Source organism: Mizuhopecten yessoensis, unplaced genomic scaffold (genome assembly GCF_002113885.1).
Source record: "Mizuhopecten yessoensis strain PY_sf001 unplaced genomic scaffold, ASM211388v2 scaffold716289, whole genome shotgun sequence".
NCBI classification, from domain to species: domain Eukaryota; kingdom Metazoa; phylum Mollusca; class Bivalvia; order Pectinida; family Pectinidae; genus Mizuhopecten; species Mizuhopecten yessoensis.
Window position 1 is genome coordinate 84,851 of NW_018480042.1, and position 16,539 is coordinate 101,389.

The 16,539-nt window shown below is 33.5% G+C and overlaps 1 protein-coding gene across 1 annotated transcript; it reads left to right on the plus strand.

Annotated features, from left to right (window-relative positions):
* The first annotated feature begins 1,142 nt into the window (after window positions 1-1,142).
* LOC110442677 (CB1 cannabinoid receptor-interacting protein 1-like) lies at window positions 1,143-16,122 on the plus strand. The gene is made up of 3 exons (XM_021486392.1): window positions 1,143-1,661; window positions 10,502-10,658; window positions 12,919-16,122. The coding sequence occupies exons 1-3, from the start codon at window positions 1,495-1,497 to the stop codon at window positions 13,081-13,083; spliced, it is 489 nt and encodes a 162-aa protein (XP_021342067.1). The 5' UTR covers window positions 1,143-1,494; the 3' UTR covers window positions 13,084-16,122.
* The last annotated feature ends 417 nt before the right edge of the window (window positions 16,123-16,539 follow it).

Sequence of the window (16,539 nt, forward strand, 5' to 3'; positions counted from 1 at the left end):
TTAGCCCAAACATCTCAGAAAAATAAAAACATAATAAAATAAGCGACATCATCACGCATTTGAAAATCACCCTTTACAGATGCATACTTCAGAGCCCAGTTATAATTAGGTGATTGAATTCGTGATCAACAATATATATATAGATAGATAGATAGATCGTTAGACAAAGTTAAACATCATTAAAATATTCAGTTATTCCGTTACATTCACTTTTCTCTCAATATATTGATTATATTCGAATGGAGCGTAATGGAAAAGATCACTGTAATCTTACTTGTGTATGCTAACGACCTTCGTTTTTTGTGTTATTATCATTGAACAGTCCAAATGGTATCCGGACTATATTTGGACTATACACTTTCAGCTCACATTCGATTTGACGTAACAGTGATCATCTTATACAGCTCAGTTTTAAAGTGGTTTACAGAGATGTTTCCATTTTTTTTTCAACAAAAATTGTTGCAAGAGGGTAAATTTACGTTATTAAATGATTTCCAGTGATACCTACTGTATATCTTTTATATTGTTGTATCGTTATAATAATTTAAGATAAATGTCGCATATTCACGACACATAGACATCAATAATAACAAAAATAACATGAACTTGAAATTACTGACTGTTTCAATGATGCAAGTATTTCCTTAGTTGAAACATGAACTTTCGTAAAAAATGGTATTGTAATATATTTTGAAACCGTAAAATTTGTTTGGAAATTACATCTTAAGTTGTATCAAAGGATATAGAGCCTTCAAGCCTGAAATGAGTACTTACACTTGTTTTTAAAGAGTCCGTTAGAAAATCGAACAGAACGCCATTTTCTACACTGCTTCATTATTCGGGAAGGCTAAGGTATAGGAGGACGTAAAATCTGGAAATAAAAATTAAGTACTTTTAAAATAAAAACAGAACAGTCAATGTATTGCAGTGAAAAGAAAAACCAAGGTCTCGTTAAAATGGGCCAAAAACTATTTAAAATTGATTTTAAATAGTCCACAGATGAGTTGAATACACTGGACTGTTTCTCTATTAAGCCAGGGACAGCTATATCGCCTGCATTCTGTAGCTGTAATATGACGGCCTTATTGATTGGTGACGACCTGACATGTCACTGACAGGCGACATCTTTATAAATGTTCCACTCCCATAGACACGGCATGACTATCAGAATTGATGTTTACGCATGCGTGCTCAATACTCCGAGATTAATGCAGATATTGATCGCCGGCCACTTAACTGCATACCGGCCCTTGTATACCAATTAGAATTTGCTTACAACAGAGAGGTTATACGAAGTCAAGACGTCGGCATTACCAAGGCGATATGTTCATCATGTGTTCATTCACTCGGCATTCGTGTTAGCATTGGGTTTAAGCAGACGACAGTTGACAGAGCGGCAAACCGAAGACACCTAGCAGACGACAAAGGGGCGTAGAGTTGGCCAGAAGACGTTTATGTAACATGTGAGCAAACCTAGAACAATTAATTGAACAAATGGCAAAAAATTACAAGATTTCCGTGTCATTGAGGAAACAGGAAAATGACGAACCGGTTTATCATAAACAAGACGGAGAGAGGTTTTCTAAATCTCAGACGGTTAAATTGAATGTAAACACCGACTATTGGATAAAGCTAACGATCAGACCTTCAATGATTCTTCGGTAAGTTGATTCTACTTTCATTTCGCCATCAGCACCATGTAGCAATACACGCTAGCACTTGGTGACTCCCATTTCAGTGTACTATACTTGCATTTTGGTTCTCATTGATTGTGTACAACACTGATGAGATCTGTCTGTTTGAATGGAATGTTTTGGATCGGATGTATATACACAGCATATTTTCTCGGTTGCCAATTTGGCCTTGGGCGCTATTTTTACTCCGACAATAATATATATATATATATATACTACTACTACTGTAACAGTAGTAGTTTGTAATACAAAAACAGGGTCATTTTAGTCGGACATACTTTCAATTTTAGATAAGCGACCGACGGTACAGCCTGCCACACAAGTGTACGTATACACTGTTTACGATATGTACACATCGCCACGGTTTACTGGACCTGAGTTGTAAACAGATTAAAATAGACGTGACCTTTGGGTCAAGTTGAAGAATTCGGGTAACCTAACACCAAACTTGATTATTTATAATCTGTAAGGATGTTTAATAATTCAAAGACATGTTCGGTTATATCAATTAATATTAGCATTCAAGTGTATTAGATTGTACATTGATCCATTAAAAAAAGGTATATACACAAATACATGTATGTTCTTCTAATGTGTGTGTGAGCGAACTCCTTGGGAAAGATGTATGTGAACTCGACTGTATGACCCTCTCGTGATAGATATTGTAAGTTTATTCCTGATAACAATGCACAGCTTCCTTGATATTGCTTGTAATACTACCTTCACAAGTACGGCAATTATAAGCTACAGTTTCCCTACTCTGTACAAATATTTTGAAGCTATATATAGTATCAAACGTGTTCCAATTTCAAATAAATAGCCTACAACGTGTTTTTGTGAATATAAGCAAGGGATAAGAAATAATCTTTCATTGTTTTGTGTCTCAAGTAGATTGTCCTAAATGTTTGACTAGAAAACTTAACAAGTTATGGAATAGCGCCCCTGTAAGTTTTGTCCTGACCGGATACTCAAGACATCATCGTTTCGTTCTTTGTCATGTTTCAATGAATATTTGTTTTACACCTGCTATGTAAAATACTACACATACTGCATAACATACACCCCTGCGGTAATTCTATCTCTCTTCGTTATAGCTTCAGCACGTGGTCAATATATTATATGCATATGTAGCATTTTATCACCACTTCCATCTGGAATTCGTTACAAACCCGACTTCCTAGAGTTTAATAAACTCTCTATCAGTAAATACAATCATCCTAATTATATATGATAACTGTTGATATCGGGGGACATCGGTCTGAATATACCGGGACACGTTTTGTATTTCACAGCTGTCGCTATGTGCGTGCATATTTGCTAGAATAGATATTCTAGACAGATTGAGCGCTGAGTGAAGTTGATCGAACCTTCGTGTTCGAAAACACAAGGGAATCCTCTTCTGTACTAGGATATTGTGCTGAGCAGGAAGTTGTATTTATTAATTACTACTGGCAAAGAGTTGATTCTCTCGATATAACAAATATTTTTATTTTCTAAAACGGGCAAATACCAAAAATCAATAAAGCCATTATTGCTAGAAAAAACCCCACCTGCAATCTATAACTGCTTTCAGGCAGGCAAGTAATGCATACGTACGCAATGGTTTGAGTGAGTCACCAGCACTATGACAGTGTCATGATTATGTAACACAATAAAACCATTCAGGCTGCTTGAAAATATTGCAGACAATCAATTTGCTTGTTCAGGAAATAACCCCAATATTTATAAAGATAATTGATGTTGGTATTTTCACCATTCATTAGGCTAATTTTGCGTATGTAAAAAATATACCATTGTTAAAACGAACACTACGTTTGTCATAGTATACATACAAAGCATTTGTCAAAATCAACTATGTTTTAAAATAAGACTATGTATCCTCTATTAGCTCATAAGAAATTAAAAAATGTATATAAAAAACCCAACAAATCATGGGAGTTACTAGTAAAAGACTTTAGCACTAAAATACAACATCAAATTATATTGCATTCCCTTTAAGTATGATTGATATCTCATGAACAAAATACTTGGACTATTGACTTAATATTTTGAAATGTCACTACAGACCATGGACGCAACAGTAATATAAAGCATGCTGTTAATTATACATGATTGTCTAATTAATATCTGTTGTACATCTGTGTACATTGCAATATCTTGGAGTACCATAACGATGATTTGCTATAGTAAGATTCATATTAATAGGAATCAAATATTGACTGACTTGGAGAGCATATTCAACGGTAATTATCTTTACCAAATAAACTATTACGTTGGAAAACAAATAGTCTTACGTTAGCAATGCAGTAAGACAACTATAAGTCAGAGACCATTAGTAAAGTTTAGTTTAAACATATTTTTATTTGAATAATTCAAAAGGAATTGGACACAAGTTATTACAACTTTAAAAAAATGTCCCTTTCTATTAACAATTACATAATGGCACCAACAATACAATGGACAGCAAACTATATACAATTATTATTTATATATAAAAGTAACATTAATATAAATAGATGGAAATACATATTATTATGACGGGTACCACTTATGGTGCTGAAAATACTTTACCTTTAAGGGTCTTGGTTTTACCTTCGACTTTCCTAGGAGTTTAGGTGTTTTCCTGTGAATTTTCTCCCTCATTTAGTCTTTACGTCTTTGCTTTAAATTTTTATGAAACACATAACATATATTCGACATAATGACAAACTGAACTATTAAAAAATATATTGTCTTGAGCTGAAGTACTAAAGTAAACTAAAAATGAGAAGAAAAAAAGGATTTGTTTTCGATATATCGATGAAATTCATCATAATGTAATGCAAATCAACAAGGAAATAGAGAAGATTTTAATGGTTAAAAAAGCCGGATTTTGGCGTTCACATGTTGTTTTAAAAACTAAAATACTAATATTTTCTTTTGCCGGATATGGTAAAACATACAGCAAATATCATTTACATGAGCAAGTTGTATATCAATGTATAATGAGCTAATGAATAAATGAATAAGTAATGTTTAAACGAAACGGCATTACAGAAACAACGTGTTCAAAGCAATAAACAGCAAAATGTGTAAACAATGATTGAACATTTGATTTAACCATACAGTAAGCTAACAAGATCTTCAACAATTCTGTCAAGAACGTTCTTATAAACTATTCTCAATTTTTGATATTCAAAATTAGGTAGTAGCTGTAGTCGGCTGTGTTTATATAACAGCACGGGAAGATAACCTTTACACGTGAAAGAAACTGTCCTTCCAGCCATCATGGCCACGTTACTTAACGTCGAACGTTTCCTGGAAATAGATAGTGTTCTAAGTGTATTTTTTAATTTCTCAATCTATTCATTCGGTTTTTTTTCAAAACTACAAACACCACTTTATAACAGAAATTCAAAAAACAAAAATACTGCTTCCATTACTCTATTTCCTGAATCGGCCTTAATAGAAAGTGGTTTTTGTTTTGTAGACAGGTTGTGTATATACAATATACATCTGTAATACAATTAGCATTTGGTGAATGACTTATCCTGCAGTTATCAATAGACAGGTAATTCATACAGTGACTTGTTGTTTTAGAGTATTTTGAATTTGAGTATCACCTGTTAAACTGACAATGGTATGCTGTTCACAACAAGGACTTTCTATCTTATATTCCTTTCTCATGAAAATTTATGGGAAAGGCATTTTACATCTTTAAAACTTTAAGTGCTAATATCACCATACAAAGTGTACTTGAAATGACGATATGCTTATTAGATAAAGCTTAGTGCAGACAAACCAATGCTTTCCTGCACATACATAGAAACAGGCAGTTTTCGGCAAGGTCGATATTTCTTTCTAGCAATCTACAAGTAGGAGAGGGGAAAACGCAGCCCAAATGACTGCTGAATGTACTTAAAACGAGTTTTTTGGTGAATTTGTTTTTATTACCTAGCCCTGATAAATTTGACTGTGTCTAGCGTTAGTATATCGATATGCATTGTAAAACAAGGATGTGTTTATACAGGTCTAGTGTAAAGATTACCACAACATTGCTAGGAGTAGGGAACCACGCCGTCGATACCAGTGAGCGCTCTAAAGTCCTGCTTTCTCTAACGTTGCCATGTTCTAACACAGAATGTGTCAATTATTCATCTGGCCCTCATCCTTATCTTCCCTCAACATACCTTCACTTTATTTAACTAGCATTCAATGCAGATTCAGTCATAATTAGAATCTTAGTGAAATAAATTATTAGCAATTTTGCGTAGGCTGGCTTGACATTTTCGAATTGATGTGTATTATTGCTATTTAATTTAACTGGCCTGCAGTTATGAAGAGACTGCTTCTGTAATATAGATCTGTTATATGAGGAAAACTGTTCAAATAGTTATGTTCGTTCGGAATCAGTAATATTTTGTTGTGTGTGTGTTCTATGTGCACTCATATTCTTCACCCGGTTCATCGTTCATACCCTGGTCACATTTGTTCCTCTTGTACCAACCTATTCTACCATGTGTCCTTTCTGTATAGGTATGTGTTATCATGTATTCGTTTCTGTACCAAAATGTGTAAAATATATTCATTCTGTACTAAATATGTAAACATGTGATCATTCTGTACCCACATGTGTTATTTTGTACCGACATGTGTTATGTATTCATTCTGTACCGAAATGTGTAAACATGTGATCATTCTGTACCGACATGTGTTATTTTGTACCGACATGTGTTATGTATTCATTCTGTACAGAATTGTGTAAACAAGTGATCATTCTGTACCGACATGTGTTACATGTATTCATTCTGTACCAATATGTGTTATCATGTATTCATTCTGTACCAACATGTGTTAACATGTATTCATTCTGTACCGACATGTGTTAACATGTATTCATTCTGTACCGAAATGTGTAAACATGTGATCATTCTGTACCGAAATGTGTTATCATGTATTCTTTCTGGACCAATATGTGTTAACATGTATTCATTCTGTACCGACATGTGTTACATGTGATCATTCTGTACCGAAATGTGTTAACATGTATTCATTCTGTACCAATATGTGTTTAACATGTATCATGTATTCATTCTGTTCCAATATGTGTTTACATGTATTCATTCTGTACCGACATGTGTAACATGTATTCATTCTGTACCAATATGTGTTAACATGTATTCATTTTGTACCAATATGTGTTAACAAGTATTCATTCTGTACCAATATGTGTTTAACATGTATTCATTCTGTACCGACATGTGTTACATGTATTCATTCTGTACCAATATGTGTTGACATGTATTCTCTCTGTACCAATATGTGTTAACATGCATTCATTCTGTACCAATATGTGTTAACATGTATTCATTCTGTAACAAGTGTTACATGTATTCATTCTGTAACGATATGTGTTAACATGTATCATGTATTCATTCTCTACAGACATGTGTTACATATATTCATTCTGTACCGATATGTGTTAACATGTGATCATTCTGTACCGACATGTGTTAGTTTGTACCGACTTGTGTTATCATGTATTCATTCTGTCCCAATATGTGTTATCATGTATTCATTTTGTACCTTTATGTGTTAACATGTATTCATTCTGTACCAACATGTGTTACATGTGATCATTCTGTACCGACATGTGTTAACATGTATTCATTCTGTACCAATATGTGTTAACATGTACTCATTCTGCACCAATATGTGTTAACATGTATTCATTCTGTACCAATATGTGTTATCATGTATTCATTCTGTACCTTTATGTGTTAACATGTATTCATTCTGTACCGACATGTGTTAACATGTGATCAGTCTGTACCAATATGTGTTAACATGTATTCATTCTGTACCAATATGTGTTAACATGTATTCATTCTGTACCGACATGTGTTACATATATTCATTCTGTATTGATATGTGTTAACACGTGATCATTCTGTCCCGACATGTGTTACATATATTTATTCTGTACTGATATGTGTTAACATGTATTCATTCTGTACCAATATGTGTTAACATGTGTTCTTTCTGTACCAATATGTGTTAGCATGTATTCATTCGGTACCAATATGTGTTAACATGTATTCATTCTGTACCGACATGTGTTACATATATTAATTCTGTACTGATATGTGTTAGTTTGTACAGACATTTGTTAACATGTGATCATTCTGTACCAATATGTGTTAACATGTGATCGTTTTTTATCGATATGTGTTAACATGTGATCATTCTGTACCGACTTGTGTTATCGTGTATTCATTCTGTACCAATATGTGTTAACATGTGAACGTTTTTTATCGATATGTGTTTACATGTGATCATTCTCTGCCGATATTTGCTAACATGTATTAATTCAGTACTAATCAAATGTAAATGTACACATTATTTAGCAGGTTCACATCACTGAGCTTACCTCACAGTTTAACGCATTTTTTTCACATTATGAAACAAATACATAGTTGCATATGTAAAGTAGGTTTTAATGCACATACATATTAAAACACACATATCTATACATATACATTACTTATCACACACTTACACATCACTATATATATTATGTACTATAATATAACATGCAGATTATGTATGTTATTTATACATACCCTTATCACACACATAGATATGATTTGCTTCATATATACACTCCACTGCACACACAATTCACGCATGCACATTGCATTACACATACACACATACTGTACGCTTACAACAAACATGTCAAACCTCGACATAAAAAATGTATGTATTCAGTGTATTATTAGTCCAACCCAATTACACTTATAATAGTCTAAGGTTCATACAGTGTCTGCGACCTGTCAGAAAATCGATACCAACTTGGTACAAAAATAACTTGTTTTACCGGAATATCGATTGTTTCTTTATAGATCGCCAGTCGATATATGTTGGCTCGTGTTGTGTTTTATAATTGATAAACTGATTCAATTTATTCAGTACAACAGACATATGTTATAGAAGAAATGTTAGTATCAGTCTATGTTTCATCAAACTAACCCGGGATATGCAAATAATGTTACAAGAGTAAAACGTAACAAACGTTGAGAACAATCGGTGACAATGTGATTTTTCAGACACCATCAGTAATGCCTGATTACATTGGAGTTGCAGGACGGCTTCCACCAGCATGCACTTTGATTCATGGTGGTTACAGTGATCTGTTCGATAGACCTAACAAGGCATGTCTGGAGCTGATCCTGGTTATAATTGACATTGATATGCTTTGGTTGGCCCTCCTCACAAATCTGTCCTCATGTTTCTGACTCAGAGAGCAATGCCTTCAGTTATATATATATATCACTCTGGCATGAACGTCTTACATATGAGTACAGTTTCTTCAAGCCTTGTTAGCTTGACGGTAAACTAATTTAGATTTTTCACATGATATTTTCAATGATAGATGTGCAGAAGTTGAATATTATACTTGTATATTAACCGGGAGTCGTATTTTTCTTAATCATGACCTATATATTTTGTTTTAAGCAGTAATATTCATAAAAATGTTGTAGAATAATGTTGAACATTAATGTGTCAATATACTGAAGAAGCTACATGCAACTAACCCAAACAGTGATTTGATTCAAGCAGTGTTAGCTTAACGGGGAAATTAACGTTGATTTCAATAGATACTTCTATTCATTTACACGAACTGAAAATTTCATTTGTTAATATATAAAAGTGAAAATGCATTATTGTCTGGACGTTTTATGGAGTTTCTGAGGTCGGAATTTTAAAGAAAATGCCTCAATGAAGAAGTGATCGTTTAGTTAAACTGTTGTTACATAGACATGTCCGGAAGACTGTTGAAAAAAATTATCGTTTCGTTAAACTAACGCCCTAATAAAACAAAGAAAAGCATGCAAATGCTGTAAAATAAAAATAAGTAATAAAATAAAATATAACAACTCGATGATTAAGCATCCTTGATATACAATCCAAACTGTCAAAATTGCAGAAAGAGTATTCATTTCCACTTGAAGCGAATCAAAATTGGTGGTTTATGCTGTGGTTTGTTATTATCTATAGCATCGAAAAGTAAAAACAAAATATAAATTCATACAACATCAGCTAATGGAACACTCATCCAATTCATATATTTATCAATGGAATAGCTTCCCTACTTATACAGCTGCTCTGAATGGCAGTCTTTTCAAATAACGCTGCATGATATATGATAAGTATAGCTGTTAATTCATAACCATGAGACATTTAATCCCGTGCATTGAAACCATGCATACTAAGCGCAGTTCAAATGTCATTTTTGCTTTATACAGATTTGAATTAGCGTGGTGTTAAATATGTGTGCAGTATTGATTTCGCTGTCTTCACATGTAGTGGTACTTTAATATCAAATTTGCTGTTACGTTGAGTGACAAATGTAAATGTACAAATGTGCATAGCTCGGGATTCGAAAATGATGGAAAGTACAAAACTCAGGCTTAAACGCCCTTTGTTGATAGTTTTCTCCAATATTTTCGAATCCCAAGTTACATATTGCATTATAATACACGCTTTACTTATATGTTGATAAAAAAAATGCATAAAAAAGATTTAAGTTAATAGACCGGTCTGCTCTAATTAAGCACCTTTTTGGGATGATCTGAACTGCTAGAAAGCATAGCTCGCTCTCTAACTTCTAATACAAAGGCAAAACTGCATAATCAATTCATTTATTTAATATCACATACTGCACCTCGGATAGCGTACCTTTAAGCATCAGATCTAGAGTGTATGTCGATTTAAACGATTAAATTGAAGATATGCCTATATTTTATTTTGTGCTTGTATTACAGAGGTCTAGTGTTACACGGAGAGAGAACGGAATTTGTCCCGGATACACCCACAACGTCAGCTGACGAGGATGCAGTGTACTATAAGGCACAATTTAGCACGGTTAACTACGACTCTCACAACCGAGGCAACAGGAAAGACCTCACCTTTTTGTTCGAGGTAAATCATGTCTATTTGATTACAGAACTGATACTAGTCAGCATCAATTTAGTGAGAAAACTTCCTTTTGATTTTCAATAATGATATTTGCACCGATATGTAACAGATGATGTAACACACACACACACACACACACACACACACACACACACACGTGATTGCACCTTTTTAGATAGCTGTTTTGTCCTACTATGACTCATCAATACCTGTTATCAAACATCGCATGAAACATAAAATTATATAAACACATAAAGAGTAGTGCATAGCAACATCTAGACAAAAAAAAACCAATCAGGATAGCGATTTATAAAAGCACTTATTTACCCAATAACTCATTGAAAACTCAAAACGCTATTACACACACATGTATATACACTTGCCTAGGAAGAGGGAGATAACTCTTTCCTAAAACGAAACAAATTTATATGTAGGTTAAGATATCGTTCTTTGATTGAATTAATGTTTGTTTTTCGTTTCAACTGTATATCGATTGGAAATATTATTTCATCTTCGGATATATGCACCTACAGTCATGATAAATTGTTCGTAAAACGTGAGAATGTGTGATGGGTTAGACGAATAAACCGTGATAAGGAGTCTTTGATAAAACACGTGTTCGTTTCATGATGTCGGTCGATGATGTACTTGCAAAATGTCAAACAATTATTCATTCCGTTTTAATTTATTTGATATTTTGGTTTGGTTCTTTGTGATATGAGTAATTTAGTATTTACATAAGCGACAGCTGGCCTGTAATATGTAAAACACATAATGTCATCGTTAATAAGATAATGAGCCACAACATGCGTTGTCTAATAAACGGAGATAACGTTTGCATGTGTGTCATCATTAATATTGTAAATTAAGCCAATTAGATTCTAGTCATCGCATATTTGTTTTATTTTGAAATTCTTTTGGCCAAGTATCATCCTCATTGCTCTACGAATAGTATCTGTTTTATCCCTCCGTATCCCCATGCTACCAATGGAGTTTGTGCATTTTGATGAAAAAAAGAGAGAGAAAAAGAGATAGTTTGATTTAGTCGATTGATATGTATTTAAAGTATGAGGAGAGATAATTTCTTCTATAGAAGAATTTTTTATCTAATCATTCTACCTGCCAATTTATTAACATTTGAGGTCTGCACATTAGTGAAAAATCTTTCTGACTGAAAGATTTTCTTTTTTTTTCAAAATGTTCTTGCTTGCGATGAAAGTATTCGTCCCCTGAGAAAATGCAACGCAGAGAAAAAACATGCTACATTGTTTATCATCTCGACAAGTCTAGGATGAAAAAAAACGTAGGAAAACTGTCTCCTTATAATGCTTTTAATGTAGACAAATTTGAGTAAAATCATATCGTCTCATATGAGAGGAGTATTTATGTTAGTGTAGAAAACCGATTTGATGAAATTGCATTGTCCACGTCAGCGCCCAAGAACATTTAACAATGAATGCCTAAAATCTATAAATAATGTACACCTATTATAAGCTTCAACAAATATGTTTGTTTAAATAAATAAATGGCATAATTTGTATTTCATGTCAACCTATTGAATCCACTTATTAGAGATGAAATGACAAAACAAAATGATAAATATAATCCCAATACAAGCAAAACTAATTTAATGACCCACTTTAGCTAGCACCTTTGACTGTTCAGGACGATTTGGAAAACACAATATCATGACGCCACAATTACATGTCATCACACTGGTAGTGTTACGACGTCATCGTCCTGTGTTTGTCTTTATGAAATAAAAAAAAGATCCTTGTGAAGGATGAAAACAGCTAGTTTTATGTCGGTCGTTATTCAGAAAAACTTCGATGTTTCGAACTTAGTTCTTATATGTCGAAAAACAAGCCAAGGAATTTAATTTTTTAATTTATGAATAGTCGAAATAATTTCCGTGTGGATATGGTCCAGTGATGCTGATAGTGATAACCGTTGGCCGTTTGTTTCGAAAAAAATAAATAAATGGCAATCAATTTAAAAACAAAATCAATTAAGTTATTAACATCACAAACCAATAAACATACATAAGAGTCGTACCTACCATTTGTTTGGCATCTTCTTTTTTTATACTAACCTTCTTCACATGGACATCTGTTCTTTATACTAATGAAATATGGATTTGATGTTGGAGATAAGATAAAAATATTTTGAACTACAGTGGAAGAATTTAAATACAATGTGCTACTTCTGATAGTACATGTATGTTATATGCTAATGCTTGTATTTGCTGATCGATTTTTTTCAGTTTGACCACGGTGTTACTATGAAGACCAGTGTCCAAATCAAGCTTTACAAAACTGGAGAAACAGAACATTCCTCGTGGGGTCAGGCTCTCACCGTTATAGATTACGACTGTAAACTGCTAGACGGACATACATATGTTGATATCGTCAGTGAGAAATACCTTTAACCCTTTTTTTCGCTGACGAATACAATCCAAACCACTCCCTGATATGGTTTTAAGGCGTAGAATGCTAACAGTAGGTCACCCTATCATCATAGAGAGTATTGGTAAGTACTAAGGTTATCTTGGCTGACTGATATGGGGTTTTTTTTCTGGTAAAGCCCACTTTTCCCGGAAACGTGACTGGCATCGGCTATTCACTTAACATACGGGTTCATTGTTGGATATTTCTTTCGACCAATCAGTGAACGCCGGTATTATTCTGCTATTTTCAGTTTCATGAAAAGATAACTTTTACATCACGGATGTCCAATTATCAAATCTATGAATTAGGATTGCATCAGAAAGATGCTTTCGTCAGTAAAGGTATTGTGAAGAGATAACAAGGTCCAATAAAGGTCGAGGTTGTGCTGGGAATTTTTCAGATAACTAGAAGGCAGCATCATACTACCGTATCAACCCATAAGTACTGTACGAGTGGAACGTCATACGGTGCAACGTTTTGTATGAACCGTGTTCAGACCACTTGATCATTGAAACCATAACAATTATTCAGTCAAACTGATGTGCACAACATTTGATATTTCGATCACCCTTCTCGAGTACTAGAGTATCTCGATGTTCACTTAAAGTTAGAACCGCATCAATGTTGAACGCTTCCGAAAATGTGACGTTGAACATTAGCTCTAACGGTATTATTATACTGTTGTTTGTATGCACATCATTATTCTTTGTGCACTACATATACCGACCTATAGGTTTGTGCAAACCCGTTCCCGCCATTTAAACATGTGCAATAAACAATGGCGAAAGCATTGTAAAAATGCAGCTGTACTAAAATATTCTAACAAGATTGTGTGCTATTTTTCTTATTCATAAACATGGGTTTGTTCTGGTACCAGCTTTAGTGTCTTTTATTATTGAATCGAAAAAACATTTATTAAAAACATATGTTTGTTGCCGCCATTTTATTTGATCGTTTGATAATATATTGCATATCTGATTTAAAAATTATTCATTTGTTGACTTTCGAAGAAATGTATCTTACCACCTGTAGCATTAATTTTACATTTTATGTAAAGCTGTAGCGCTATAGATGTGATGTGTACTATGTTTATGTGTTAAAACATGTTTTAATGATGTATATTAAGTGTTTGACTCATGATTTTAAATATATGTTATAAACAGAGTTGTTGACCCTTACGTTGCGATCGTGATGACATCGCACATTGTGCTATCTAGTAAGTTATGTATGAGCTACTGTAGTATTGTAAAAATTGTTTTACACTGGACTTCAGTGAAACCAAAATCTTCTGGAAACCCCCCCTGAAGAAATGGGGTTTTGTTCCGGGAGATACTTTATTTTATAAACAAAAACATTTCTGAGTGTTAATTTTGAATGGAATTAACAGCCATTCACTTTATACAGTCTTATGCTAAAGCCAACGTCAAGTATGTTTTATCGAAAGATTAAAGCTAGTTGTACTATATTTATATTGATGTGATTGTGTCTATGTAGAGATGCATTGTGTAAATGTTTTGGGTCATATTCTGAATAGACGAAGATATTGCTGTTAAATGTCGAGCTGGCGGGCTTTGGTATACTGCTAATCATTTACATATTGCGATGTTCGAGGAGAGTTAGATAGAAAAATGAGCAATACTGCAAAAACTTAAAAATGAAAAACAATAAGGCCTTGAATTAAATTCAAATTTATTTTTGTCTGTTATAATTATGAAACAGGTTCCATCAACATATAATACTCACTTTTATTAATGAAGTGGAAAGCAAAGAGCCCGAGGAAAAAGCCACGTGATCGGGCAGGTGACCTAATACCTTTTCAGATTCGATGAATAAATCGATTCGGACCTGTCTTTATGGAAGGCGAGTTTGGTATCCACTGTGCTACTCTACCACCCATAACAATTGTCTAAGGTGTTTTCCAATATCATAACTAGATACTTTCTATTCGAGTCGATAACGCAACACAACCAAGGTAATCATCACCATTGTCACATTTATTACAGATGTATGCCTAATAAAACACATCCTGCAACGCATTTTAATTATGACAATTGTTCAAAGTTCAATTATATGGGGAAAAAAACATTTGCAGGGTCGAACGTGGTAGCTGTCCAGAAATCTGATATTTAAAGTTGTTATTCAAGAACTGTTATTGCACGGTAGCAACATAAAGGATGATTATGTCTTGCCAAAGAAATTAACCAAAAACACATCTTAAATTCATGTTGTTCTTTATCTTGTATTTATAAGGAAGAATAAACCAAGACGAAATGTACAAACTTTAAAACGGAACTTTTCTTTTTGAATTATCTTTTGTAGTTATATAATTTACCTTTAAAACGCGGAACTTGAAAAATAAGGTACACCTGTGTAAGCGTGTGCTACTACTCTATTGTATTGTGTGGAGCATGTTAGTCGCTAATGTATGTTAATGTGAGGTGCTTTAATGTTACATACTTTCATTCAGAGAGGTGTTGGTGATAATTATCATTGATTTATATTAAATCTTGTCTATATTCTGTTGCATTTTATCGATATTAAACAGCTGTGTATAATTATTTATCAAAAGACCTGCTGAGTGTATAAACCCACTGTATATGTTATTAATTATGAATCCCATTTGCTATGGGGATTAATTAATGTTATAGATGTAGAAGAACATACTGATTCAATTATTACAAACCAAACAAACAGAATATATATTTATTTTTATTTTTTCCATTTGTTGCTGTATTTTAGTAAAATGGACTTGAAATAGTAAAACATATGAGTATATCGGATGATGAGAAATGATTGAAGTTAATATGAATCATTATATCAAATTTAGGATGCTTGATATAACTGGCTCTAAGATCGATATGGAGATAAAAAAAACTCTATGTTATTGCGAGAGTGTACTTAATGTGATATATGGGCTTAGATAAGGTATGTGAGATGCTATTTTAAAATGGCGACAGTTTGTTGTGTTTTATTTGCTATTCACTATTTACCAAATACGACAATTAAATGTGCAATACAAATGAAATTGTTTGTTTTCCTTATAATATTGTCAATATATAATAAACTCAATTTATTTCACAATAATAATGAAACAAGTTTTTTCAACTGATATGAATCACTCTTGTTGCTTCGGATGTTAACGCACGGGAGGTCTTAGTATTGGAGGAAACCGGAGTACTCGGAGAAAACCCATGTGGTCGTGCAAGTGACCCCTTACCTTTCCCCGTCCGACCGGGGAATCGAATCCCGGCCGCCTTGGTGAAAGTTAAGTGCACTATCCTCGGCGCCATCCGACCACCCACTGTAAAGCTACATCTGGTAAGATAACAATCAATTTCAACGACGTATATAAAAGAGCGGGAAACACAGTATACATTGTTTATTTAAACAGTGAACTTCGCAAAAGTAATGTGTCTTTTATTTTCCATTTCAGGATA